This window comes from Procambarus clarkii, chromosome 81, assembly GCF_040958095.1.
Source record: "Procambarus clarkii isolate CNS0578487 chromosome 81, FALCON_Pclarkii_2.0, whole genome shotgun sequence".
Lineage (NCBI taxonomy): Eukaryota > Metazoa > Arthropoda > Malacostraca > Decapoda > Cambaridae > Procambarus > Procambarus clarkii.
In genome coordinates, this window is record NC_091230.1 from 21,122,173 (window position 1) to 21,148,678 (window position 26,506).

The window sequence follows — 26,506 nt, forward strand, 5'->3', positions numbered from 1 at the left end:
AGAGATTATAATGCATCCAGACAATCATACAAAAAGGTACAATGTAACTGAAATATGGTACACTTATATGTAGCATATGTGGAGATGGTATTTTAAGAATACAGTATTTTTTCATTACTGTTTTCCTTTTGGGTTCTCTGAGTACCTCAAATTTATCTTTACTGTGGCCTACTCTAAAAAAAATCTTCTGAGTGGGACACATTTATCTCTGATGGTCAAAATCCGAAATAAAAGGTCAAAATGGGTAAAAAAAACGAACATGAATTCATTCAGATCACTTGGAAATTTGGATTACCAGAATTTGAATTACTGAGCTCTAACTGTACATGGATTTACATTAAGGTTAATAAAACAACTTACCTGTGTGCGAGCAAACATGTTGAGGAATGGTGTAGCTCTGGGTCTGGACCTCAAGAAAGAGTTTATTTGGAAAGCTACCACAGGTCTTGGGTACAGACGGAGAGTGCGAGTATGTTCCGTGAAGTTGGCAAGAATGTTTTGAGAATTGAAAAATCGCACCATTGCAACTCTTGTGGCAATGTCAACAGAATCCACATCATTACCTAAAGAGCACAACAAAATATATACTGTACTATAATGAATTATATATGAAAACACGTTTTAGTTCACAGCTTGATAGCACAAAAACAAATCTAAAAAATATTTGTACATTACTCAATTAATTTTAACACTAACACAGAAATGTATATTGTATTTTAACTGAATGAGTAATTTAGAAAAAAATGCTGTATATTTACAAAACACATTAACAGAGAGGAAAGCAATGTACAGTACTGCAATTCAGTATTCATACCACCACACTATTAATATCATTGAACAAAGGCTACAGATACAGATACTAGCGAGCTGTTCTTATATGTTGCACAATATTGCTAATGCCATTAATCACATCAAAAGTATACCATATTAATAAAGCCAAATACTGTAAATATTATTTTGTTTCTTCTTCTTCGTCGCAATACGTACAGTTTGCATGAAGGTATATCCTCCCGATGACTGTACGAGTGGTAATGTAGAAAGATGCGTATATGACAATGCACAACAACACATCAACGGTCATGACATGACCAAGTCAAGAAGATAACGACCCCGTCAAGGTGGGCGAGGATAAAGGCAAAATAAACAAGAGGAAAGGAACGTAGGATAGAAATAAAGAAAACTGAAGGCGAATGCAAAGCGTCGCCGCAATAAAGAAAGCAAGGGATGGAAGCAAGAGACAAAGGGCAGGGGCAAAGGATGTGAAAGAGGCAAGCATGAATGTGTAGAAGGGTAGAGGAAGTCAAGACTGGACAGGCTAAGTTAGGACAGGGTAAGGTACAGAGATGGCATCCAGAGCTTCACGACTGGGACGCTAACACATCGGACTCTGCAGAAGCGCCAGCAGAACAACGGGAGGAAGACCTAGGAAGGGTGCAAGGACAAGTCGCGGGAGAACGAGATGTAAGAGGCCCATCAGGCAAGGTAGCAGGGCATTTGGAAATCGGGATGATGGAGGACTGCTTCCGCTTAGTACCAGGGGCAGAGACGTGCAGCAAGGCAGCCTGGGGAGAGACACAGGGAAGGCTTGCCAAAGAGTTCCGAAGGAAATTGTCCAGCATCAATTCAAATGCATTGGAGATAGCAGACACAACCACGGGAGGATGGACGTCAACCGTAGAAGAAGATAAGGAGAGGAGCGACGGATCAGCCTCAGGAACAGGAAGGACGGACCGTGGAAAGAATTTAGTGACGAGGCGGACCAGCACCGTCTCGAGTGCATCCACAAGGCGAGTGACAATAGCATCAACAAGATTGGGACTCAGTTGAATGGCGGGTGGGAGAGAAGAAGCCTCAGGGGCGAGAGGAACGTCAGTGACAAACAGGTCAGGCACAGGCAAAGGCGGCGGCGAGAAGGGAGAAGAGGCATGTGACAAGGAACTGGGGCAGGACAAGGCAAAGCACGACTGGAGGGCGCAGTGACGACGGGAAGAGCCTTAGTGAGCGCCGCAACGTAAGAAGGACACTGCTTGAAAGTGATGGCATGATCACCACCATAGTTGGGGCAACAGAGCTTGTCGGACTCACAGCCACGAGTGTAATGGGAACCAGAGCATTTGCCACAACAAACATCATTAGTGCAGCCATTGGAGGTATGATGAAAACCCTTACAACAAAAGCACCGAGTGGGACGGGAAACGTACATTTCTAATTTATGGAGGAAGCCATTAATCCAAACCCGATCAGGGGGAAAGAAGTCAAGAAAAGTAAGGAGGGCAGTGCCAGTATCACACAGGTCGCCATCAATTCTACGCATAAATTTCTTGACACCAAAGATCAGAATGTCAGCATCCTGCAGTTGTGCCTTAATGCCGTCCACACTAATGTCAACAACATGCCGGACCATATATCGTACCAAGCGGTAACCCAGAGGCGTATAACAATGGACCTTGTAACCACAGATATCAGTAATGTTTAGTTTTTGTTTACTTGCATACTTTGAATTACAAAACTTGCATTAATAATTAATAATAATAATAATTGACTGTGCCAGGGGACAAGAAGCCAGAGTGCATTCATACACATTTGGCTTTTATCGAGGGCTTCCCCTCCCCCCCCCCCCCCCCCCGTGCGTAGGTTCGAACCCTCATCACGGCCCTTGTGGATTTGTTCAATAGATATTTAGACTCTCATAATTGTATTGTATAATCATTGAAAGTAATCAATATAGTGTACATAAATTTTTATAGGTAACAGTTCCAACCGTGCAAGAAATGTAGCAGACTGTTTACCCCTTTATTTGCAGCATTTTACTAGTCACACCATTTATCTTCTTGTCTAATTATCTATTAATCTTTTTAACATTCTCACACTAAGGCAAAACATGCATTAAAAACTTCTATTTCCCTCAAACAGTAGACAAAACTGACCGTATATGAATGGATTGTAATGAGAGGCCGGGGAGTATTGTTGGTGAGCCTTCTCTCGGTGCACCTCCTCCTGACTCCTGGCTGGGGGCGGCTGAGGGGACATGCTCGCCAGGGCCTGGTGGTAAACACAAGGGAGAGGATACATTTATACAAGATCGACAGGGAATAGAGAAAAACACTGCATTCTCACATTCATTTAGAAAAATAAATAAATTATCATTAGGGAACTGGCACTAGCAATGCTAATGATCTAAAGATAATAACTGTAGTTTGTTAAAGAGTTACTTGACCATCAAAATTAAATTAAAATAGGGTATTACTGCTCTAAAACATTACATTCTGTATTGCATGAAACTAATATAAATTTGTTTAATTGTATGTAAAGTTTTGATTAAAAAATCAAATTGAGCTGGGCAGTATATAAATCTGTATTAAGTATACCTGTACGGTATTTAAATTTGAAAATGTATATTTTCAGTATCATACTGTACTGGACTAATTTTGGTTATCTAAATCAACATGCTGTCTTATAGTTGATATCATACAACCCAAATAAGCATATAATTCCTGATTTTGAAGTTTACCATACCCATAAGTGTATGGTATTGGCAGTTCATCAACGTCAAACATTTAATGTTATAACAAAACATGAATAGCAAATAGATGAGAAATTACTATTATGACAGATCTGAGTCAGGAGTTTATAAGTTATTTATACAGTAATGTGTAATTTTTTATTAATCTTGGAGTTTTCAAGGTAAGCACTAAGCAAAATAAATTAGGAGTTGAATGACCTTTAAGGTTTATGTTTAAAGAAGTCAATGCAAATTTATTTGCTGGAAAATAAAATAACTTCGGAATTCCATTTCTTAAAGAGTATCAGGAGAAAGCTGGCATACAAACCAGACAAATGTAGAGCGCAACTTCTGGCAGCCCATAAATGTATTGTGTGTTATTGATGGCCAGTTCATGCATTCATGCAATTTCATTAGCAAGAATGAAAACAATTATACCAAACTGTCCCCTAAAATAAAAACGTGAAGGAGACTATGCCAGCATAAATCAAATATCATTACACAGCCAAGAGTTGACTGCTCACCCGATCATGCTGTTAACCTCCTGACCACTGAGTTAACATTGTTGTTGAACAAATATTCTTAACGTAATGTACTGAAAGATTAATCCTTATGTAACAAAATAATGAAAACTGTACTCTGTCCATGACAAAATTAAAATCATTAAACTGCACGAGGTTTTTCAAATGGGAAAGTTAAGTTTCAATACAGATACCTTGATTTTTGTAGATTTAAGATAAATGGCAGTCATATCTAGCCTATCTCATTACAGCATTTCTAATTTCTAATAATTTTATAATTATTAATGTAAGGAAAACAAACTACCCTAGTATCCTCATCACTAAGATGATATGTCTTTTGTTGGATTTCCTTTGCAAAAAAAAAACAAATTATTTAAAAATCGTCCTAATGATTTCTTGTGAAAAAAACAAAAAATGGTCACCAAATCTACGAAATTCTGGAAACAGACTACAGTGCATGTGGCATCAACTTTCAATACTGAATTTGTTATTAATAAACCAACTCATCTGTCCACTAGAGAAAAATGCAACCATTTTATTTATTGCAGAATTTACAACATATATAACTGTGCAAGTCTCACAGAATTTTGATATTATTGTGCTTTAATGAATAGGTCTATTAACATCATTCAGTGCTCCTACCAACATATAACAGCAATTGTCAAAGAAATAAAACATAAGTTCTGAAGATCAATTAATGTTAATTTCTTCGGCAATTACCATATTAAAAAAATATTTCCATTTCCAGTATGTGGTTAGGTACAAAATCTCTGACAAAAAAGGTGACAGACATAAGAAAGACCATTGCCTTGAGAAAACTGCCAAAGTTGCTACAGCCAGTTACAGTACTTTGATAGGAATTAGTCATTCTACCTTATTTGATTAGCTATTAACAGAAAATTTACAGAATGTTAATTTAATCTCAAAGTAAAAGATGAACAAAATGTAAATTACAACCAAACTATGAATAAGCAATATTTCTCAGGCAAGACCCTCCTCTTAAAGGCAGCCAAACAGGCACAGCTCACTAAAATATTATCAAACTTGTGAACTACACGTCAACCACGCACGATGACAAACCTCATCCATAGATTTTATAGCCTGTAGGTGGAGCCGCATGGAAACATTGGGAAGGAACAGGAAAAAGAAAATAACAGTGAATACAGTAAATAAGATGGTTCAAGGAGTGATGGGGAGATACAGTGGGGGAGGATAAAGATCAAACATAAGAACTACTCCTAATTAATCTCGTTAATAATGATGCAAATTGACACCTACAATATTCTATAGTAGAATAAACAACTTATTGAATTTATTCAACAATTGCTGATAATTCCCTTCTTCCTTCTTCACTTAGATTCATATTCTGTGTTAATTGTCTGAATTGAAAAATCCAATTTAGTGATAATTACAAATGTTAAAGAAACTGTACTCATAAAACTATGACTCGGATAATGTTAAAAAATAAAATAGTTTGCTTAATTGACATTAAATCTGAAATAATCTCATAGTGTACCATAATATAAAAACATGAGCTTTATAAAATACTGGGGAAAAACACGCAAAATGTAATATATCCTTAGACACAAAGGAACACGTGCTAATTACAGTACCATAAAACAGCCTCAAATGTACACATGCATTATGTACATCAATTTACATCAAAGATGGCCAGCTCATTCTTAGCCAAAGAGAACATCACATATCAAAAAGTTCAAATAATTTTGAGCTGAATACAATACAGTAATTTAAAACAGAATATTCCTTTCAAACGCACTGGAGCCTTTATCAACATGACATGCAAACCTTCAACCATAGCTAGAGCACCTAGACTAAATAAAGCCATAAATGTCAGACAAAGATCATCCCATTCATATTCTTACGCTAAGGAGAGAATCTTCTTAAAAACAAGAGTTAGAGCATGCGCACTGGTACCACACTGTGAATGTGGAGGAGAGCACAGACAACACCTCTACTATGGAGGAGCAATACTCATGTACAACTCTGCTGTCTTAGTTATGATAGGAATACACTTACATGTTAAAGGAGTAATAAAGATTGGATTGGTAGAAGTACACCTCTACTGGTGTAGCAATGATGAGGTGTAGTAAGTAATGTGTGTGTATCTGTCTATATCTAAGGTATTTCCCGCAGTCAATACAGATGACAGTGGCTCTATCCTTTTTATAAACTAAATTTCATTGCACAACTTCCTGTAGTTTAAATGTGCCCAGAGGTAACATCCTGTATAAGGAGCAATTGCATTTGGATTCTGTTACATTTTTTGCATAAAATAAAAGCATATGTAAAGTCAGAGAAAGACTCCAACAGGTGAAGGAGTTGCTAATAAACTTTGATGAATTTTGTTCCATATTTTTCCTTAATAATTACTAAAGTAAAAATCAGCTGGCCCAAGAGGAATTCAGTGCAATGAATACATTACAATGAAAATGATAATTGTTATAACGTTAACAATAATTTTAACATAAAACGGTAGTGAAGTAAACGTGTAATAATGAAGTGTGTATATGCTGGTGGCAGAACAGCATTATACTTTTAAAAATATGATTGTAATATAAGGGGAACACAAGGGAAATAGGTAGACTATATTGCACATGTAATAGTCGTTACACTAAGAACTGAGTACACCTGTACTGATGGAGGTACACAATACAGGACATGTAAGAGTGAGGATACACTGAGAAATAAATACACCTGTACTGATGGAGGTACACAAAGTAGTGGAAGTAAACCTACTTTAGTGTGATAGAGAGGAACAATAATACACTAAAGTAAACCTACTTTAGTGATAGAGAGGAATGATAATACACTTCTACTAGTGAAGACATGAGAGATTGAGAAATAAAAATTACACTTGTATTGTGTCAGAGGGGCTACACAGAGGAGTAATGAGGCAACCTCTACCAATCAGGATACATAAGAAAGACAATACACCTGCACTAGTGAGAATACATAACGGAAACAAAACGGCTTACAGAAAAAGATTTAAACAAATAAAATATCACTTGAGGATTTTAATTTCAAACAGATGTTATGAAAAATAATCCACAGGAGCATAAAGATTTTTTCAAAAGCTATTAGGAAATTTAGGAAGGTTAAAAACAGATGACATGTTGCTTGCACAGACAAAAAGAAAGAAGGGAGACACAAGATACAGAAGTAATCCTACCCCGGCTTCAACAGTTAGCTGATGAAATTTTGAGTACCAGTTAGTTTGGTAGAGGCCATGGATCTGACAACGCATGGGCGGGTAGCACAGGAGAAAGAAGTACACATCCATCACATGAAATTTGCACTAATTTACAAAACTGCCACTGCTCATCAAACACTCATTTATAATGTAATTGCAATCATAAAGTACAGTACTGTATAGTACTTTATGCAATAAAATATCTTTCTTAGCTACAACACTCAGTTGCTCCCCCCCTAGATGAAGCCATGTTGTTCTCATGGGCACGACTTCACACTGTGAGGGCACGTCAACATTCCACATTGGGGCAGCAGGGATCTTGTCAAACATCCCCGTCATGTCATATTGGTGCAAGGAGGCACTGAAGAATACTCAATGAAGCCCAGAAAGATCTCCAGAAGATCTTTTATTCATATAAACTCAATGATCTTCCAAACAATATTTGGTATCACAGGGTCTGTCAAGCTGTTGTTGGTTGTATCCTGGAAAAGGTCATCAGTAGTTGGCCTTGGGAGACCTCAGTAAGCCTAACAAGTTGTTGTTACAGATTTAGCTACTCAGAACGAAGTGTCCATGTAGCATGGGCTATGGTGAGCCCGTAAGCTAACAAGTATCTTGTCCCTGCCTATGGAAAATCATAAAGTGACCCATATTGCTTGGCTGCATCTGGTCGAGCGCACTGAGCTGCTTTCTCTGCTATGCGAGCTCCCCTGGCCTTTCTCAGAATTACTTTGGAGGTTTCTCGGTGTTCAGTCCCCTAGAATTCCCTGCCTTTGTCTCTAAAGATTTTTTTATGTATGCATTCTGAATGGATTTGAGCATTGTTTCCAGAAATCATCACATGAGGCAGAGGTATTGATCTCTGGTGGTGTTACATTCTGACATCAGTGTCTGGGACACAGGCAATATGAATTGCAATGAAACACACAACTCTCTCTAGGTGCTAGGCTCCTCATCTGTACTCCAGTAGTGCTTCAGTGATTCATTAATTGGGGAGGAGTCTCCTGGTCCATTCCTGATGGAACTGAAATCTAGCAATATTGTGTCTTCTGGCTTTATTTTTCAAAGTGATTCACATTTGATGGGTGTAAATATGTTGCTGGATGGAATGTGATGAAATTGGGATGGAGTGGGAGTGAGACAAGGTCATCTTCCTGTGGATACAAGACACTTCTTTAAGTATTCCCAGGTAGTTATTTTAACATCTGCATGAAACCATAAGTTCTGTGTACACTATTTAGTTATATTTCAGTCTAGATATTGTACTTATCTTTTCAAAGATGGAGATTTTTGTGAGCTATGTGATATTACTCACTTTCCTATGGCTGATTCAGCCCTGCTCACCTGTTTCCCTAATCCATCTCCCTTCCCTGTTTTACTCCTCACACACTAGATTGGCAACAGGTAACACTTCCAGGCTTTCTACTGCTCTTCACATCTGGAGTTTCTGGAGTGACTTTCCCACCATATTAATTGGAGAGCGACTAGGAAGTAATAAGAGCATTACTTGGCAGTTCCTATGATACCAAGTAGCACTTGTGAGGCATCATGAATTTATGAGACAACGCCTTCTATAGGTCGTTACAGACTGGACTGAATATTCTCCAGCATGCCTATGTGCATAGTCATGTCCGTGGGAACAGGAGGGCCTCAACCAAGTGCCCTGCCCAGAAAAGAACTTTTCATATACACTCAAGCCTGATTTTTACACCTATTAGCTGACTGAATTATTTGAAGCCATTAAATATTCAGTATTATAAACTATTCAATATATCTCTCAGTAAATCATGCCATTATATACTATTTACAAGTACGTAATTTTTTTTTAATTAATAAATTATACTACAGTAGTTAAGGGTAATAAAATTATATTTGTAGTTGAGATCTACAAAACCTCCTTAATGCAGTGCAACACAATACTCAGCACATGCCTATAATGCAACACATGTCATACAACAACATACAAAACATATACAAACAAATAGATCATTCTTTTATAACAAGAAAATAAAATAAAAAGTGCTATATTTTTCATAGAATCTATGAAACACATGTTAACCCTCAACAGATGGCTATCATCACTAGTGTCTGCGAATGGATACCAGCAGTGAATGGGTACCTGGTTGTTAAACGATTTGGCGGGTCATATTCCAGGGAAAATTAGGATTAAGAACCTACCCGAAATGCTATGTGTGCTAGTGGCTTTACAAGAATGTAAGAATTCTTGAATTTATAAATACTGTACAAAAATATACTAAAAAAATAACATGGTATCTGTGCATGGGGTTCCACCATAGCAAACTATCTCAAGGCCATCATCACCCAGCAAACATCAGCTACCAGAACTATAACAAATTCTATCTTCAGGTAAAACACAGCCCCTCTGTTTACATCCCTGAACATATTAAACATATACTCACTCCACACATTCTCTTGTGCTACTTACACTTTACACTTTCAAAACCCTATTCTTAAATTCTAATCCGGCTTTAAAATTCTTCCCTGATAGGTGTAATAGAACCGATGAGCATCATACCAAAAATAAATATCTCTTTGATATTCCCAGAGTCAGACTAAATACTGTATGTGCAAACATGCAAGCAAATAAATGAACCCAATACTAGTATATGTAATTCATTCCACATTGAATTTAAAAATTGTTCAGTCTATACTTTATTAAAAAGTAGAATTATAAAGTACCTAATTTCATCTTCAAGGTCTCCCACCTTGGTTATCTTCTTGAGATGATATCAGGGCTTTAGTGTCCCCACTATCAACTCGCACATTACCTTGTGCTACCCATTCACCCAGTATATTACAATGTAGAAATACAGCTTCATCATTATAAATTGAATTTATCTCTCTATACTGACATTCGTTATCATGTGTGATTTCAAAATATGTTACAACGTACCTATTGTTATGCTTATTTGTTAGCTTAAGGACCTGCTCAAAATGCTATGCATTTTAGTGGCTTTGCAAGAATGTACTACTCACCCACCACCATATGTACATTAACAACCCACTCTGGTATATGAAAAATAAATGAATTCATTAAATAATTTCAGGTACTGTTCTGTATTATATGATAGTTACATTTTATAATTTTATGCTGATAATCCTGTCTCTCAATAATGCCTTTCTTAATAATAATAATAATAATAATAATAATAATAAATAATAAATAATAATAATAATAATAATAATAATAAGGAAATCCACTAGGGCAGTGAGGTGTGCGGAACCTACGACCAATGCAATGCCAAGCCGTATACTGTACTACTAGACCACCGCTGAACTGCGCAAATCTGCGGTGGTCTAGTGGTAGCAAGGCAGGCAATGCAGCTTGGCAGTGCCTTGGTCGTAGGTTTGCGCCCACCTCACTGCCCTAGTGGATTTTCCCATTGATATACATCACGTTAATGTGATTTGTGTGTGTTAATAATACTAATAAAAATACCTTTCAAATTAAGGTCCTAAACTGTTAGGGTGATATCTAAATATTAGGTAGGCATTCTAAATAAGTTTTAATGGTTGTCTAAATAAGTTATGATGGAATTCTAAATAAGTCTGGGTGGTTTCAAAACAAGTAAGAATAGTATTCTAAATAAGTGAATGGAATTCAAAATAAGTATTCTAAATGTTAGAGCAGTATTCTAAACAAATGAGCGATATTCTAAATAAATAGATGGTTTCTAAACAAATACTGTCTCTGTATTTACTACAGAAGAACATGATATTTTTGCCTGCATCATAACTAATTTATGTAGGTGAAGAAGAGAACAATTTCTCTAGTTGTTATGAGGGAGGAAATTCGTAAACAAATTAAAAAATTAAAGCCCAATAAGTTCCCCAGGACCAACTGAAGTATTTGCCAGAGTCCTTAAATAATGTAAAAATGAGCTTGGTGAACCCATGTCTTGCATATTTCGTAACTCATTAAAATCGAGCAGAGTACTGAAATGATGGAGGGTTGCGAATGTGGTGCCGATTTTTAAGAAGGGGGATAGATCACCTGTCAAACTATTGACCAATTAGCTTAACATACATTGAATGGAAAATTGCTTGAATCAAAGATTGCCAAAGCAATTCATTCACAACTTGAAAAACATAAAAGTAGATAAATAAAAGTATCGCAGCTTGGTTTTAATTGTGCCACTCATGTTAATTTAAACATATTTCATTCTTTTCTGATATATTTCAAAGGTTGATGGTGAAAAAACTGCAACATTGTATACACAGAGAGTAATCACACTAATGGGATGTATCAATGAGAAAATCCATAGGAGCTGAGATGAGGATTCGAACCTATGCGGTGGGTAGTCCCATGTACACGCCCCAGACAATCAGACCACAATATGGACAAAACGATTGCAACCTGGAGTTCTAACGAACACACGAGGGTTTCCCGAGGCTTCCACTGAAGCTGGACCAGGATTTTCACACAATCCTCCCATGCACTCTGGCTGTCATCTAGGAATGTTCTACCTCTGATGCTCCTCTTTCAATACACAGAGAGTAATCACACTAATGTGATGTATTAATGAGAAAATCCATAGGAACCGTTTATCGCAACATTATATACCTTGATTTCAGCAATGCTTCGTGAAGGACTCATTAGAAAAGAAGAGGAACATGGTATTGGGGAATTATCTTATGATAGATTAGGGAGTGGTTACATCAAAGGAAACAGCATTAACATAAATGGAGTTAAGTAGGAGTGGGAAACAGCTGTAAGTGGAGTGGCGCACAACTCTGCCCTGGAACCTCTATTGTTTAACATAATTATAAATGATTTACACACACACAGGATTCAAAAGCAACATTTGCAGATTTGCAAACAATGCAAAGAAAGAATAGGAAATAATTCAGAACTCAAAATCACTACAAGATGATTTATATAGCATTTTAAAATGATTGATTGATAAAAGATTGACAATTATAGTTTAATGTTGACAACTGTAGGGTTCTGAGTCTAGATAAAAATAATAGTTGCCAGATATGAGCCGAACAATTTTGAAATTGCTAAATCAGAATGCAGGAAAAATATCTGGGAATCATGATCCAAATTGAAATTGTTGATGCCTATCTAGAAGTGTTAACAAACATACAGTAATTTATATTCCCTAAGAAAACGAAGAGTAAGGGGTGATATGATTTACGTATACAAATGGATGATGGGTATAACAAAGGGAATATTAATAGGGCACTAAATATATAAACACAAAATGAAGCACTAAACAATGGATTCATATTGGATAAGTTTTAGATTATAGAAAGGCCTTGGGTAAATACTGGATTGGATATAAGGATGGTTGATTTATAGAACAAATTACTGAGTAACAAAATAGATGTGGGATAACTGGATTGTTTTAAGCAAAGGTTAGATATACAGTATAAGAAAATTAACACTTTCACTGCCCGATGCCACATATTCCGTCACGGAACCAATATACAGAGTATGCCCAGTGACGCAAATAGGCGTCAATAATTTAAAAATTTGTAGAAATTCCATTTATTGTACGAATACTATGGGACTTATTTTAAAAGGTGCGCCAACTTCTGCCCAGTCTCTGTATACCCCATGTGGCATCCTGACCCCCACCATGTGGGCGCCTACTCACGCTGGAGGCTCACTGTTCCCGTGACCTCGCTCGTGATAGTCAAGGCATTCCCTCGAGTCAAAAAGTTTTCCCATCCTGGTTATTTTATCTCAAGTATTTGTTGTTACCGGCTTTATAAACACCACAAATTGACTTCCAGATGGATACTGATCAAGAACAGAGCCAATCCATGACAAAAGCATTGAAAGAAACATGTATGAGGGGAAAAGTTATTGAGTTTCATTGAAAGTATAGAAAAGTATAGAAAGTATACAAATTGAACGATGTAGCACAAAAATTGAAGTCAGAAAGCTGAAAAGAGTATTGTATAAACATTTTTGTGTGGTGGTTAGCTCTTGGCCTACCTTGCAGTGCATGGCAGATCTAAAGTGAGACTTATATGTTCTTATATGTACATATTCCTTTAGAGTATTCTATCACAAACAATTTGATACCAAATTTAACGACGTAGTACAAAAATTGAGGTCACGGAGCTAAAAAGCGTATATACATTTGTGGGAGGTGGTGAGTTAGTGCGCACCACTCGGCCTACCTTGAGGTCCGCGGCGAGTCTCCCGCCTGAGCAACGAAAGTGTTAATTTAATTAGGTGCAAATAGGAGTTGCCTCATATGAACTAACAGCCTTCTGCAGTTTCCTTTATACTTGTTGTTATATTGACCATAGAGTCCCCCATGTGTTACTGATAGTGTGTGTGCAGAAAATTAACAGCACAGCTGTTAATTCCAGTGTTAGTGAAGCCACTAGTGTCGGAATCCCTCAGGTAAATTCAGGTAACTATAGGGTTCCCATGTGTTACTAGTAGCATATGCAGGGCACTGACAACACAAAAGAGGTGATATTGGTAGTGTTTGTGTATGTGTATGTGTATGTGAGTGGGCCTGTCCACAACTATGTACTTTTCCCATTAGTGCTTTTGTTATTAACTCAATCTATTAACTAGTTACAATCCTCGTTCCCCCTCTTATTTATATTTTACTCAGTCTATAACAACCTTAAAAATACAAATCCTTCAAACATTAAAAAATAAAAAATTATTTTACATTTAACATCAATTGTAAACTAACAAAATATAATGTACCATGCAGCAACCTAATACTGTACTGTAGTCACAAATGATATCTCATCAACAGAATATATTTGTCTGATACAAGTACTGTACTGAATATATATAAAGTGGAGTTTCTCACCTGCTTTAGATGGTTCTTCAGAATGGTACATTCTGGTTCTGGGAGTGGAGGAATATCATCACAGGCTGGAGGTGATGTGATCTTGTTGGCGTCCAGGTCTACCAACCACACATCGTCCGGAAGCCTGATGGGGGCACGCAGAGGGAGGCTCAAGGCCAGGAAAGATGACAACTATACTGAGTGCTAAACAAAATTGCTACTATACTGGGTGCTTCAAAAATCTAATATCCAGTCATTCTGATTGGTAAAGATCATCACAACATACTAAAATACTTAACATTAAGTGATCACTATTACTGATATGCATAAATGTTACTTGTTGGTCAAACCACACACTAGAAAGTGAAGGGACGACGATGTTCCGATCCGTCCTGGACCATTCTCAAGTCGATTATGGACCATTCACAATCGACTTGAGAATGGTCCAGGACGGACCGAAAAGTCGTCGTCCCTTCACTTTCTAGTGTGTTGTTTGGTCAACATATTTCAGCCACGTTATTGTGACTCCTCGTCTGTAAATGTTATTTAGTTCAGTGCTAGACAAATAAAGTATATGTAAACTGTAATATAAATCAATTAGTGGATTAAACAGAATTATGGTGAATACAATGAGTTTAAGCAAGTGAAGGTTGCAGCTTCACTAAATAATACACAATAATAAGAGCTAAAGTTTCAATAAGCCGTGTTACTTCACAATAACTTTCTTATGGAGCTGGATTAGCTCTACTGGTTTACAAATATTTATGGTAACAAACCTCTACCATCACTATTTCCAGATACTGTACCTATATTGATCCAATATCCACCAAGCATTTAATTACTTTTCTTTATTAGATTTAAATATTTCAAGACTTGCATGTTAATCACCAAAGAATAAATGAGCTTCAAATGAAACATGTGTGTTATTTGGTATCCCCACTTATTAATACACAATGTAAGAGGGTAAATAACACTCTACAGTAACTTCATTTATTCAATTATTTATATCTAAACAAACAAAAGCAAACAAACACACATTCACACACATACACACACACACACGTATGGTGCCCATATCTTAAGAAGCATATCAACAAACTGGAAAAGGTTCAAAGACATGCCACTAAGTGGCTCCCAGAACTGAAGGACAAGAGCTACAAGGAGAGGTTAGAGGCATTAAATATGCAAAAACTCGAAGATAGAAGATAAAAGAGGAGATATGATCACTACATACAAAATAATGACAGAATTCTATAAAACTGATAGGGAAGAATTCCTGAGACCTGGAATTGCAAGAACAAGAGGTCACAGATTTAAACTAACGAAACAAAGCTGCCGGAGAAATATAAGAAAATTCACGTTTGTAGACAGAGTGGTAGATGGTTGGAACAAGTTAGGTGAGAGAGTGGTGGAGGCCAAAACCATCAGCAATTTCAAAGTATTATATGACAGAGTGCTGTGAAGACGGGACACCACGAGCGTAGTACTCCATCCTTAGGTAATTACACACACACTGTATGGTAATGTTCAGAGGTATGCCACCAGACTAGACCCCAAGCTGAGAGGAATGAACTATGAGGAAAGATTACTGGAACTGAACTTCACGACACGAAGACACAAGAGTTAGAGAAGAAATGATCACTACCTACAAAATTCTCAGAGAAATTAACAGGGTAGATAAAGATAAACTGTTTAACACGGGTGGTACGCAAACAAGGAGACACAGGTGGAAACTGAGTACCCAAATGAGCCACAGGGACGTTAGAAAGAACTTTTTCAATTTCAGAGTATTTAACAGATGGAATGTATTAGGCAATGTATTAGCAATGGAATGTATTATGTGGTGGATGCAGACTCCATATACAGTTTCAAATATAGATATGATAGAGCCCAGTAGGCTCAGGAATCTGTATACCAATTGATTAACAGTTGAGAGGTGGGACCTAAGAGCCAGATCTCAACCCCCACAAGCACAACTAGGTGAGTGCAACTATGCGAGTACTGTGCTGGTGGGAAGACGGGACACCACAAGAGTAGTTCTCGCCCTGTAACTACACTTAGGTAATTACACACACATACACACAGTGTATGTTGATTGCCAGTAGAGAGGCGGGACAAAAGAGCCAAAGCTCAATTCCCGCAAGCAGAACTAGGTGAGTACAGTATACTACTGAAGTCAAAGAATTTACTCTGTAATTCATTGAAAAGTGGTAATTACAGTAGAAATCACTTACCACTTGAATCCTAAGTACAGTATAAGCTGAAAATTAAACTTAATAATTTAATAGTAGTGAAACGTAATACAGTTTTGGGTATACAGTACTGTACTGTAGTATAATTTAACTCCTGGTACTCATCACACAATGCACTCAGGACACTGATGTATAGGACACTGATGTACAAGCAAGAATCAAGTAATGAGCAGAAAAGGTTGACGCAGAACATCACTTTTGATATGACAAGACAGAACAGATCAACATAAGACAAGACAAGATATGACAAGACAAGATATGACAAGACAAGATATGACAAGACAAGAACAGATCAACATAAATGACAATGAGAAAATGTATAAAAAAAAGGTGCATGATAATGCAGTACAAAAAGCAATAGTTACACAAAAGACAGAATATTAAGATTACTACATAAAGGAAAATCTGATGTTAATACAAATAATACAATAGTATTGACCAACTTACTCATTTAATAACTCAAATTTCATTACAGTATTTTTGTTGTAGCTTCCCATGTTCATTGTCAGGAAACCTGTTACTGTAAGCTCATTGAGCAACCTGTCCTCTTTAAAGTAACGTTGCTTTTGGCCGTTTGCCTGTATGGCCAAAAGTGGACGTAATTTAAAAATGAAAAAAAATGAAAATAAATTTTGGATTTTTTTTCAACAATAGTAAGTTAAGGGTCCTCTGGTAGGTTAAGTTGGCAGGAAATTCTCATAAAGTTTCAAATTTTTATGAAAAATGTTAATTGAAAGTTTCCTCTCCTAACCTTTCCAAGTAGGCCGGACGACTCGAACAGAAAACGGGACAGTACGTCACTTTTGTGAGTCGATTTCATTTCAAATTACGTCCACTTTTGGCCATAGCGCGCATACGAGCCAAAAGCAACGTTATTTTTAAGAGGACGGGTTGCATTGAGATCTCTCTAGGCCACTAGGTGGCCACACTGTTCTTTTCCAGGAGTTGCCCACCTCCCAGTTACCTATTTACTACTAGGTGAACAGGGGCATCTGGGATAAGCAAGCATGACCAAATGATTTGTCAGGTGCAGGAATTAAATCCCAAAACTTTTAGATGTGAGCAAACTGCATTACAGGACACCTACACATGTTTTTTCCTTCATGTTATTTAAGAATGTACAGCATATATATCAACAATGTGTGTGCCAGCATGTGGACCATGTAGTCAGATAATATTGCACTAAGTACTGAATTGTCTACATTTTTTTGGAATATGGTGAGAAAATATTTCAGAAAGTCATTTGTGAATGCATGTGATGCCTAACCAATGTAAAATTAAAAGACGCAAAAAACTGCTAATTAATCCATATTATTATTATACAGGTTCTTAAATAATGTATAGTACTGTATCTTTGTTTTATGGCTCAGCTCTGTAATGACCATAAAAATGAAGGACCAAATATGTGCTAAGCTTTGACATTCAATCTACAAAAAGTAACATTTAAATAACATACAATTTAACATTTAAGAATCAACCAAGTAAAAGCAGTAGGATACTAGGAAAAGAAGGTCATAATGATAAAAGTACAGTTAATTGTATTTTCTCAGATACTGCAGCACTATGTGAATAAGTAGCCCAAGTTTCTTGGGTAAATATAATCTTATACTCTAGTTTCCATAATGAGAACAAGAGTGAATCACTATACAGTGGAACCTCGGCTTACGAATGACTATTTACAAATTTTTCGGCTTACAAGCTCACTTTCTTCGTAAAATTGGATTTGGTTTACGAGCTTTACCTCGAGTTATGAGTTAATCGATACACGTATGGGTCGACCGAGCGTGTGGTTCCTGGTGGAACGGTTGACCGGGCCTCGGTTTAACAGTGCCTTCCACATAGTGACGATCATGCTTGAATTCTTTTTTAAATAATTTAATTGTTTTTCACCTTTTTTGTTTCTAAACATAAAAGTAATTATTATATATCACGCCATGGGTCGCAAGAAAGTCAATGGTAAAGTTCAACCTAAGAAAATAGTTGTGAGGAGAGGCAGTAGAAGATGTCCCTTCTTCATTAAGAAAATATGTGAAGTACGGGAAGAACTGCAAAGTTTTGCTGAAAAGACTCGCCCAGATAAAGCTGTAGCAGGCCGTTGCAATGACCTTTTTAATGACAATACGATGTCTCAATACAGACAAGGAAAACCAAGTCTCGATGGTTCTTAGTGAGAAAAACAAGCAGTGAGCCACAACCAGGTCCTAGTGGTATGCAGGCAAAATGTAGGAGAGAGAGTACCCCAGAGAAGTCCTCACTGCCTGATGTTATAATGGAAGGGAACTCCCCTTCCAAACAGTAACACCTCTCTTCCTTTCAACCCCTCCCCCTCCTCACGGTCTTCCATACATCAACAAGAGTCATCAATAAAGGTAAGCTGTAACTTATACATACTATAGTACAAAATATTTGTGTTTATTATTAATGAAATGTATTTTGAAGTTAATATTTTTGGGAGTGTGGAATGGATTAAATCAATTTACATTATTTCTTATGGAAAAATTTGTTTTCGTGTTACGAATTTTTGGGTTACGAGCTGTCTCTGGGAATGGATAAAATTCATAAACGAAGGTACCACTGTTCTGTACTGAGAAGATGGGATTCTTTACATCACTTCTGAATATATTGTGATGTTGAGCAATTTTGTATTGCATTAAAAATGTACAGTATGGGGGATTAAAAATGTACACCCGCTGGTGACCACTAGTTGAAAGTGACTGAAGTTACATACTGTTTACTATGAAACACTGGTCGCTTTCAACCAACGGTGCCCACTGAGCAGTAGTAGTAAGATTGGCAAGTAAGTAAATTCAGAATAAATTAGTATATACTGCAGGTAAAGTGGTGAGCAGTGTTGGACAAAGTACACTGTATCTGACTTTTACACTATGTAAATTGGTTTGGATACATTTTTCAATATATATTCTATTTGAATTCAAGAACTCTTGGAAACTATTGTCAAATCAGATGACAAAGAAAACAAAATTACTGAGAGAAATGACTGCCACATAGATGATGCGTCTATTGATGTGAAATGATCACATTTCATTTCACATCAATGAAATTATGTGAAGGGAAGGGAATTACATCAAAGGTGGTAGGGAATATACATCAAAGGTCTCTTTAGGTGGAAGAGAATATACATCAAAGAAAACTTGCCCCAGGTAGAATCTAAACGACCTTGACTGTCCAAGACAATGATACAGTACGTGAAAAGTTCTAATAAAAGCAGTAAGCTCAAGGTACTGAAAAGGTAAACATATCAAAATGAAAAGTCACTAAACATTTAGCTGTAGAATTACAGTATTAAAAAGTTTGCTTTCATAGACGAGAAATACAGAGTATGCAAAGTACCCAAGCACACAGTGCAATACAACCATAACAACACAACTATACCTATGTACATATTGTGAAGCAAATATAAAACAAAATTATAAAAAAAGCCAAAAAAGTGAAATAAATAATAGATCTGACAAACAAATACTTTGTGGAAAGAAGCACAAATACGTAAGAAATATACACAGTAGCAATATATATGCACTAATACTGTTACATTTTGTCTTTGATTTCAGTATTTTTTTCCAGAAAACTAATTATACTCACCCAAAATGCTTCTTGTAAAGAAGAAATGAAGCTGGAATTCCAATAATAAATGGAGTTGGGGCCAGCAGGAGCTGTTCAGAGCAACTCATACAGGTAGGTAGCAGAGGAATGATCGGGAACATGTACTCAAGAGGGTAGATCATTCTCACGAAGGCCAGCACGGACATTGAAAGAGCATTGTTGTCCCGAGACTGTAACAACACCTACAAAGAAGATTATACTTTGCTGTATACCATAATACTTTCCAAACACTTTTTTTTAATCTAATAAAAATAATTTCCATGGCAAATGTACTATCCTGCACACTGATTAATCATACACTTACTACCTTAATTTGATTTCAAGTTAATTTTTTGTAACCAGTACAGTACTAGGTTCATTATTAAACTTAAAATACACTTTTAATAAGAAATATACAGGAATCTGAAAATATTTAGCATCAGAACATGCAAATTCCATCATACTATCCTTGGATACATACCTTCTGCTCAAGAAAGATGATTGTGAGTACTTTGAGACAAGACTCGACACCAAGGAGCTCGAGTGGCAAATGAAGAGGGAAGTCAATAAGAGAGAAGCGTGTATGGTCTGGTAATGCAAATGTCAGTGGAGCATGCAGTTCTCTCGGCAACAACTCCAACTGCAAGAGAATTTAAACTACTCTGAAGAACAAGCATTTATGTATAAAAGTAGGCCTATGTATCCTTCATAACTAAAAAAAAAATTTGGAATTATCTTCATCTTAATCTGGAGGTATGTGTGTGTGTACAAGTATGAGTAAATATGTACTTATAAAGTACATAGGCATTATGATAATGATGAAAATCATGAGTGTTAATGATGATACAGTATATATGTACTATAGTTTCTGAAAATATTTGTTACCGATTTTCGATATCTGACAAGCCATACATACCTCGACTCTCGTTTTGCCAGGGACACACACAGGAGCAGAGAGAAGGCGCAAGATCCACGTCTCAATCTCACGGACGTCGTGCATAACAATACTGGGAACACCATCGTGTGGCCGGCCGGTCATAACACTCCACACTGTGTCTCTGCAGAAATGATCACTAATTAAGGTCAAGTTGAGCCTTAAAACAGACTTATATACTGTATATAAGTGGCTTTGGAACAAAATAAATTTGATAAATATTAACACTATTGCCATTAATTAATTTTTACAGTAAGTTGCAAACACCCAATACAGTACTGTCATGCTTGTCATACGATATACAACCTCATACACCTACATTAGTTATTTGATTGTTGCCACCTGTGGTGGCTAATTTATTGTACACCCATCACTCGTCGCGTAAGCAGTAATGCAAAAGGATTATTAAAGGGCACAATAGATCATAATCAGACCCCCCATTTGATGTTGGTTGATTTAGGATTTACAATTTATTTGCCCATTTATATTTAATCATAATGGCAGCTAGTGGAAGAAGTTTGCATGTAGATTAGCTATTTCCATTGTGACAGCTTGAAAAGAAGGAATGTGAAAGAGATTACAAAGTACACATGCCCTTTTAGAGCTTTGTAAATACAGTATAATAATGTAACATGTGGGAGATAACAACAGGGAGCCACTAATGGAACCCTCCCAAAAAACCATCATTGAATATAATGAAAAGCCTCTTTCAGATGGTTCTTTCAGTGGGTCCCTGAACACACTCTTCCCCTTTCTGGCATATTGGATTTTTGTGTGTGTGTGTGTTCCATCAGATTAAGATTGGCCTGGCCATGTGGCCTGTAGCTGAGAATGGCCACATGATGGCAGTTGGCTGAAACTAGAAAGAGAAAGGAGTTGACCTTTTGGATTGCCTATTTGCTGCAAATTTTTTTTTACCATATATGTATATATTATTATTTTGGGTTGATTTTTTCCCTTTTTTGTTTAACTTGGGTTATTATTTTTATTTTACCTTTCTGCTGTCTGTTTTGGTTCACCCAATCTTTCTGGTCGCTTTCAGTTAAAGTGATCTAGAATCCTTTGCTCCTTATGCCTCTGTGAAGGGACCAGGTTTTAGCCTCTGATCTTCGGAAGGCTTTTTAAGACTATTACAAATCAGAAAGTATCTTACTATGATTACTATAATGATGTATAATTATATATGCATCCCACCTCAGTTAGGTGGGATGAGGCACAGATACTGTGCCTCATGGAAGAGTCATTAAGAGTCCAGTAGCATAATGTTTAACAGTCTCCGTGGTGTAGTGGTAAGACACTCGCCTGGCGTTCCGCGAGCGCTATGTCATGGGTTCGTATCCTGGCCGGGGAGGATTTACTGGGCGCAATTCCTTAACTGTAGCCCCTGTTTAACGCAACAGTAAAATGTGTACTTGGATGAAAAAACGATTCTTCGCGGCAGGGGATCGTATTCCAGGAACCATAGGATTAAGGACTTGCCCGAAACGCTACGCGTACTAGTGGCTGTACAAGAATGTAACAACTCTTGTATATATCTCAAAAAAAAAAAAAAAAAAAAAAAATAGTTGTCGTCTGTAGTTCTCTCTCTCCCTCTCTCACTCACTCTCACACACACACACACACACACACACACACACACACACACACACACACACGTGTATGCCGTGTACACACATGTGTACACGGCAGTGAGGAGAGAGGCAGAAAGAAATTTTGAAAAAGGGATTGCAGACAAATGTAAAACAGAACCAGGTCTATTCTATAAATTCATAAACAACAAATTGCAGGTAAAGGATAATATTCAGAGGTTGAAAATGGGAAATAGATTCACGGAAGATGAAAAGGAAATGTGTGAAACACTAAACGAAAAGTTCCAAAGTGTGTTTGTACAAAATGAAATCTTTAGGGAACCAGATACAATAAGAATTCCAGAGAACAACATAGAGCACATAGAGGTGACTAGAGACGAAGTGGAAAAAATGCTCAAGGAGCTCGGTAAGAACAAAGCAGCTGGCCCAGATGGCGTTTCACCATGGGTTCTGAGAGAATGTGCATCTGAGCTCAGCATTCCACTTCACCTGATCTTTCAGGCATCCCTGTGTACAGGAATCGTAGCAGACGTGTGGAAACAGGCTAACATAGTTCCAATCTACAAAAGTGGCAGCAGGGAAGACCCCCTCAATTATAGACCTGTATCATTGACAAGTGTAATAGTGAAAGTATTGGAAAAACTAATCAAAACTAAATGGGTAGAACACCTAGAGAGAAATGATATAATATCAGACAGACAGTATGGTTTTCGATCTGGAAGATCCTGTGTATCGAATTTACTCAGTTTCTATGATCGAGCCACAGAGATATTACAGGAAAGAGATGGTTGGGTTGACTGCATCTATCTGGACCTAAAAAAGGTTTTCGACAGAGTTCCACATAAGAGGTTGTTCTGGAAATTGGGAAATATTGGAGGGGTGACAGGTAAGCTTCTATCATGGATGAAAAATTTTCTGACTGATAGAAAAATGAGGGCAGTAATCAGAGGCAATGTATCGGAATGGAGAAATGTCACAAGTGGAGTACCACAGGGTTCAGTTCTTACACCAGTGATGTTTATTGTGTACATAAATGATCTACCAGTTGGTATACAGAATTATATGAACATGTTTGCTGATGATGCTAAGATAATAGGAAGGATAAGAAATTTAGATGATTGTCATGCCCTTCAAGAAGACCTGGACAAAATAAGTAGATGGAGCACCACTTGGCAAATGGAATTTAATGTTAATAAATGTCATGTTATGGAATGTGGAATAGGAGAACAGACCCCACACAACCTATATATTATGTGAGAAATCTTTAAAGAATTCTGATAAATAAAGAGATCTAGGGGTGGTTCTAGATAGAAAACTATCACCTGAGGACCACATAAAGAATATTGTGCAAGGAGCCTATGCTATGCTTTCTAACTTCAGAATTGCATTTAAATACATGGATGGCGATATACTAAAGAAATTGTTCATGACTTTTGTTAGGCCAAAGCTAGAATATGCAGCTGTTGTGTGGTGCCCATATCTTAAGAAGCACATCAACAAACTGGAAAAAGTGCAAAGACATGCTACTAAGTGGCTCCCAGAACTGAAGGGTAAGAGCTACGAGGAGAGGTTAGAAGCATTAAACATGCCAAAACTAGAAGACAGAAGAAAAAGAGGTGATATGATCACTACATACAAAATAGTAACAGGAATTGATAAAATCGAAAGGGAAGATTTCCTGAGACCTGGCACTTCAAGAACAAGAGGTCATAGATTTAAACTAGCTAAACACAGATGCCGAAGAAATATAAGAAAATTCACCTTCGCAAATAGAGTGGTAGACGGTTGGAACAAGTTAAGTGAGAAGGTGGTGGAGGCCAAGACCGTTAGTAGTTTCAAAGCGTTATATGACAAAGAGTGCTGGGAAGACGGGACACCATGAGCGTAGCTCTCATCCTGTAACTACACTTAGGTAATTACATATATAGAATCCGTGATGCAGGTTTGAACCTATGCGGTGGGTGTTCCCACGCACACGCCCTTGTCAAATAGGCTACACCATGGTATAAGGATTGCAACCTTGAGTTCTACTGAACGCACAAGGATTTCCTGAGGCTTCTCCTGAAGCCAGAACAGGATTTTCACACAATTCCCCCCCCCCCTTCCTCTCTGCACTCTAGAATGAGCACATTCTAGAAGTAAACACCTTTTATATAGACAATATATAAAAATATATATAGAGAGTATTTAACAGACTTGCTAGGGCCTGGTGTGAGTCAAATTTGGTGGAGCTACCAGGTTGTAGCAACAGTGAACCATTGAATGACCCACTAGACTGAAGCATTTCATTATATTCACAGCTGGTTTCTTTTAATTGTTTTTAAGTATAACACTGCCACATATTTTTGTGTAGAGGAACAGAGAGGCTTGTGCATACAAAGTTTAAACTCACATAACAATTCCCAAAACGTTGCTGAAAACAGGATATAACCTCGAGAAAACAGAGAATGAATATAAGGCATTCACCTTATTTACATCAAAATTATATTGAATTATTATATACCAGTTAATTATTGCTCAGTTATCGACTCTCGTGAGATCAACTTTCAAAGCAGGTAATTTGAAGCCTAATACTGCACTAATTATTCAGTTTGATCTAAACACTACTTGAAAAAGCTAAGGTCAATGTAAACATCAGGAAAGATCCCCAAATTGTCTCATGTACTTTCCTTCTTTTGAAACAGCACAATAGTCTGAAATCTGAATTATTATGATACTATAGCATGCAGATACTGTTTATAAACCAAAGAAATTACTACTTTAGATATTTGAATTGTAAAATAATCAGAAAAAAATAAAATGGGTCTTTTTTCACAAATATATTGTCTTCTGCATATACAGTAAAGTTAACTGCATAACAGTGCAGAGCCAAACACAAGTAAAGTTGGAACATCTTTCACTTGAAAATTTTCTGTCATCTTTGTGTATAAGAAAGTTTCACAGTTAAAATACATAAGTTATCAAATACTTCTCACAGTTGGAATAAGCAAATCAAACACTTCTCTCACCTATTGTTTTGACGGGAGGCTCCAACTCTTCTTGGAGAGGCATTTTCATTACAGGCATCAATCATTCTTCGTAACAAAAAGAGACACTCACGGAAGGCGCTAAAGAATGGATGGTGCGACAGAATGCACAATGAAGTAAGAGAGTGATTCCGAACACGCTGTAAAAGAAATGCAAATGAGCCATTTCATAAAATTTAAATTAGTATCTAGACAGATTTTTCACAAACATTCATCTGTAAAACAGTTAACAAAGATAAATCTGAATTTCTAAGTAAATCATGTACAGTAATAAGCAACAGCCTAATTATTGGAATAGCGTTTTCTTAAATATTTTTAAAGAGAGTAAACAAAACCCAGCAAATTAGTAAATTTTATTATTGGTTCCAAAGAAAACCAGGCAGTTGGTGGGGAAAAATTGAAACAATAATCCTTTTTCCCTTTCTTTTCTTGACTACACACACACTGTTGCAGCAGCATGCATCACCACATGGGCTAAACTTGTTTTTTTCTATATTACACTTTTACATCAACAATTTTTTATTTACAAATTTTTATGAATGTGTGCTCTTTTTGTCTTTCCTTGAGATATCCTCTATTCTGTCTTGGGTGCACTTGTTAAGATGATCCTTATTATGTGCAGAAAAATATTAAAGTGGTGAAAAAGAGAGAGCATACACTGTTTCATGATCTACTTTCTCTTACCAGCTTCACCTGCCTCGGCCCACATGCACGTGCGTAACACAAGGCTGACACAACTGCCCCTATAATGGAGATTCACAGAGTGCATCCAGCACACTTGCACAGCAGAATTTTGATATGTCATTCACATACTGTACAGTACTTGATCCTTGATGCTTAAGCAATTGCAAGTACTGTACAGTATATTGTTTACTTAACTAACGATACTGACTTATTTAATCTCTATCTTTTGCTCATCATTCACTTTCAATAACCAGTTATATCTTATTCACACTCTCAGTTCTTATGATCCCTCTGCCATATTATGATAAATTCTTTTTATTTTTATATATATTTTAGGTGCATTGTACAGTTAAGATCCTCACTTTCCTGTATGCAGCTACATTACCACTATGGTCA

At 36.9% G+C, this 26,506-nt stretch overlaps 1 protein-coding gene across 23 annotated transcripts in view; it reads right to left on the reverse strand.

Moving 5' to 3' along the window:
• Rab3-GEF (Rab3 GDP-GTP exchange factor) overlaps positions 1-26,506 on the reverse strand; it is a 168,179-nt gene that overhangs the window by 85,683 nt on the left and 55,990 nt on the right. For 10 of the 23 annotated variants that reach the window (XM_069315288.1, XM_069315292.1, XM_069315287.1 and 7 more), the window contains exons 7-14: positions 25,409-25,566; positions 20,794-20,935; positions 20,359-20,517; positions 19,878-20,080; positions 14,047-14,194; positions 5,104-5,124; positions 2,928-3,042; positions 361-563 (exon numbers count right to left, since the gene is read on the reverse strand). In XM_069315288.1, coding sequence (XP_069171389.1) covers positions 361-563; positions 2,928-3,042; positions 5,104-5,124; positions 14,047-14,194; positions 19,878-20,080; positions 20,359-20,517; positions 20,794-20,935; positions 25,409-25,566 — 1,149 coding nt within the window. The remainder of the gene's footprint in view (positions 1-360; positions 564-2,927; positions 3,043-5,103; positions 5,125-14,046; positions 14,195-19,877; positions 20,081-20,358; positions 20,518-20,793; positions 20,936-25,408; positions 25,567-26,506) is intronic. The other 13 variants (XM_069315304.1, XM_069315298.1, XM_069315291.1 and 10 more) reach the window with 3 other exon arrangements.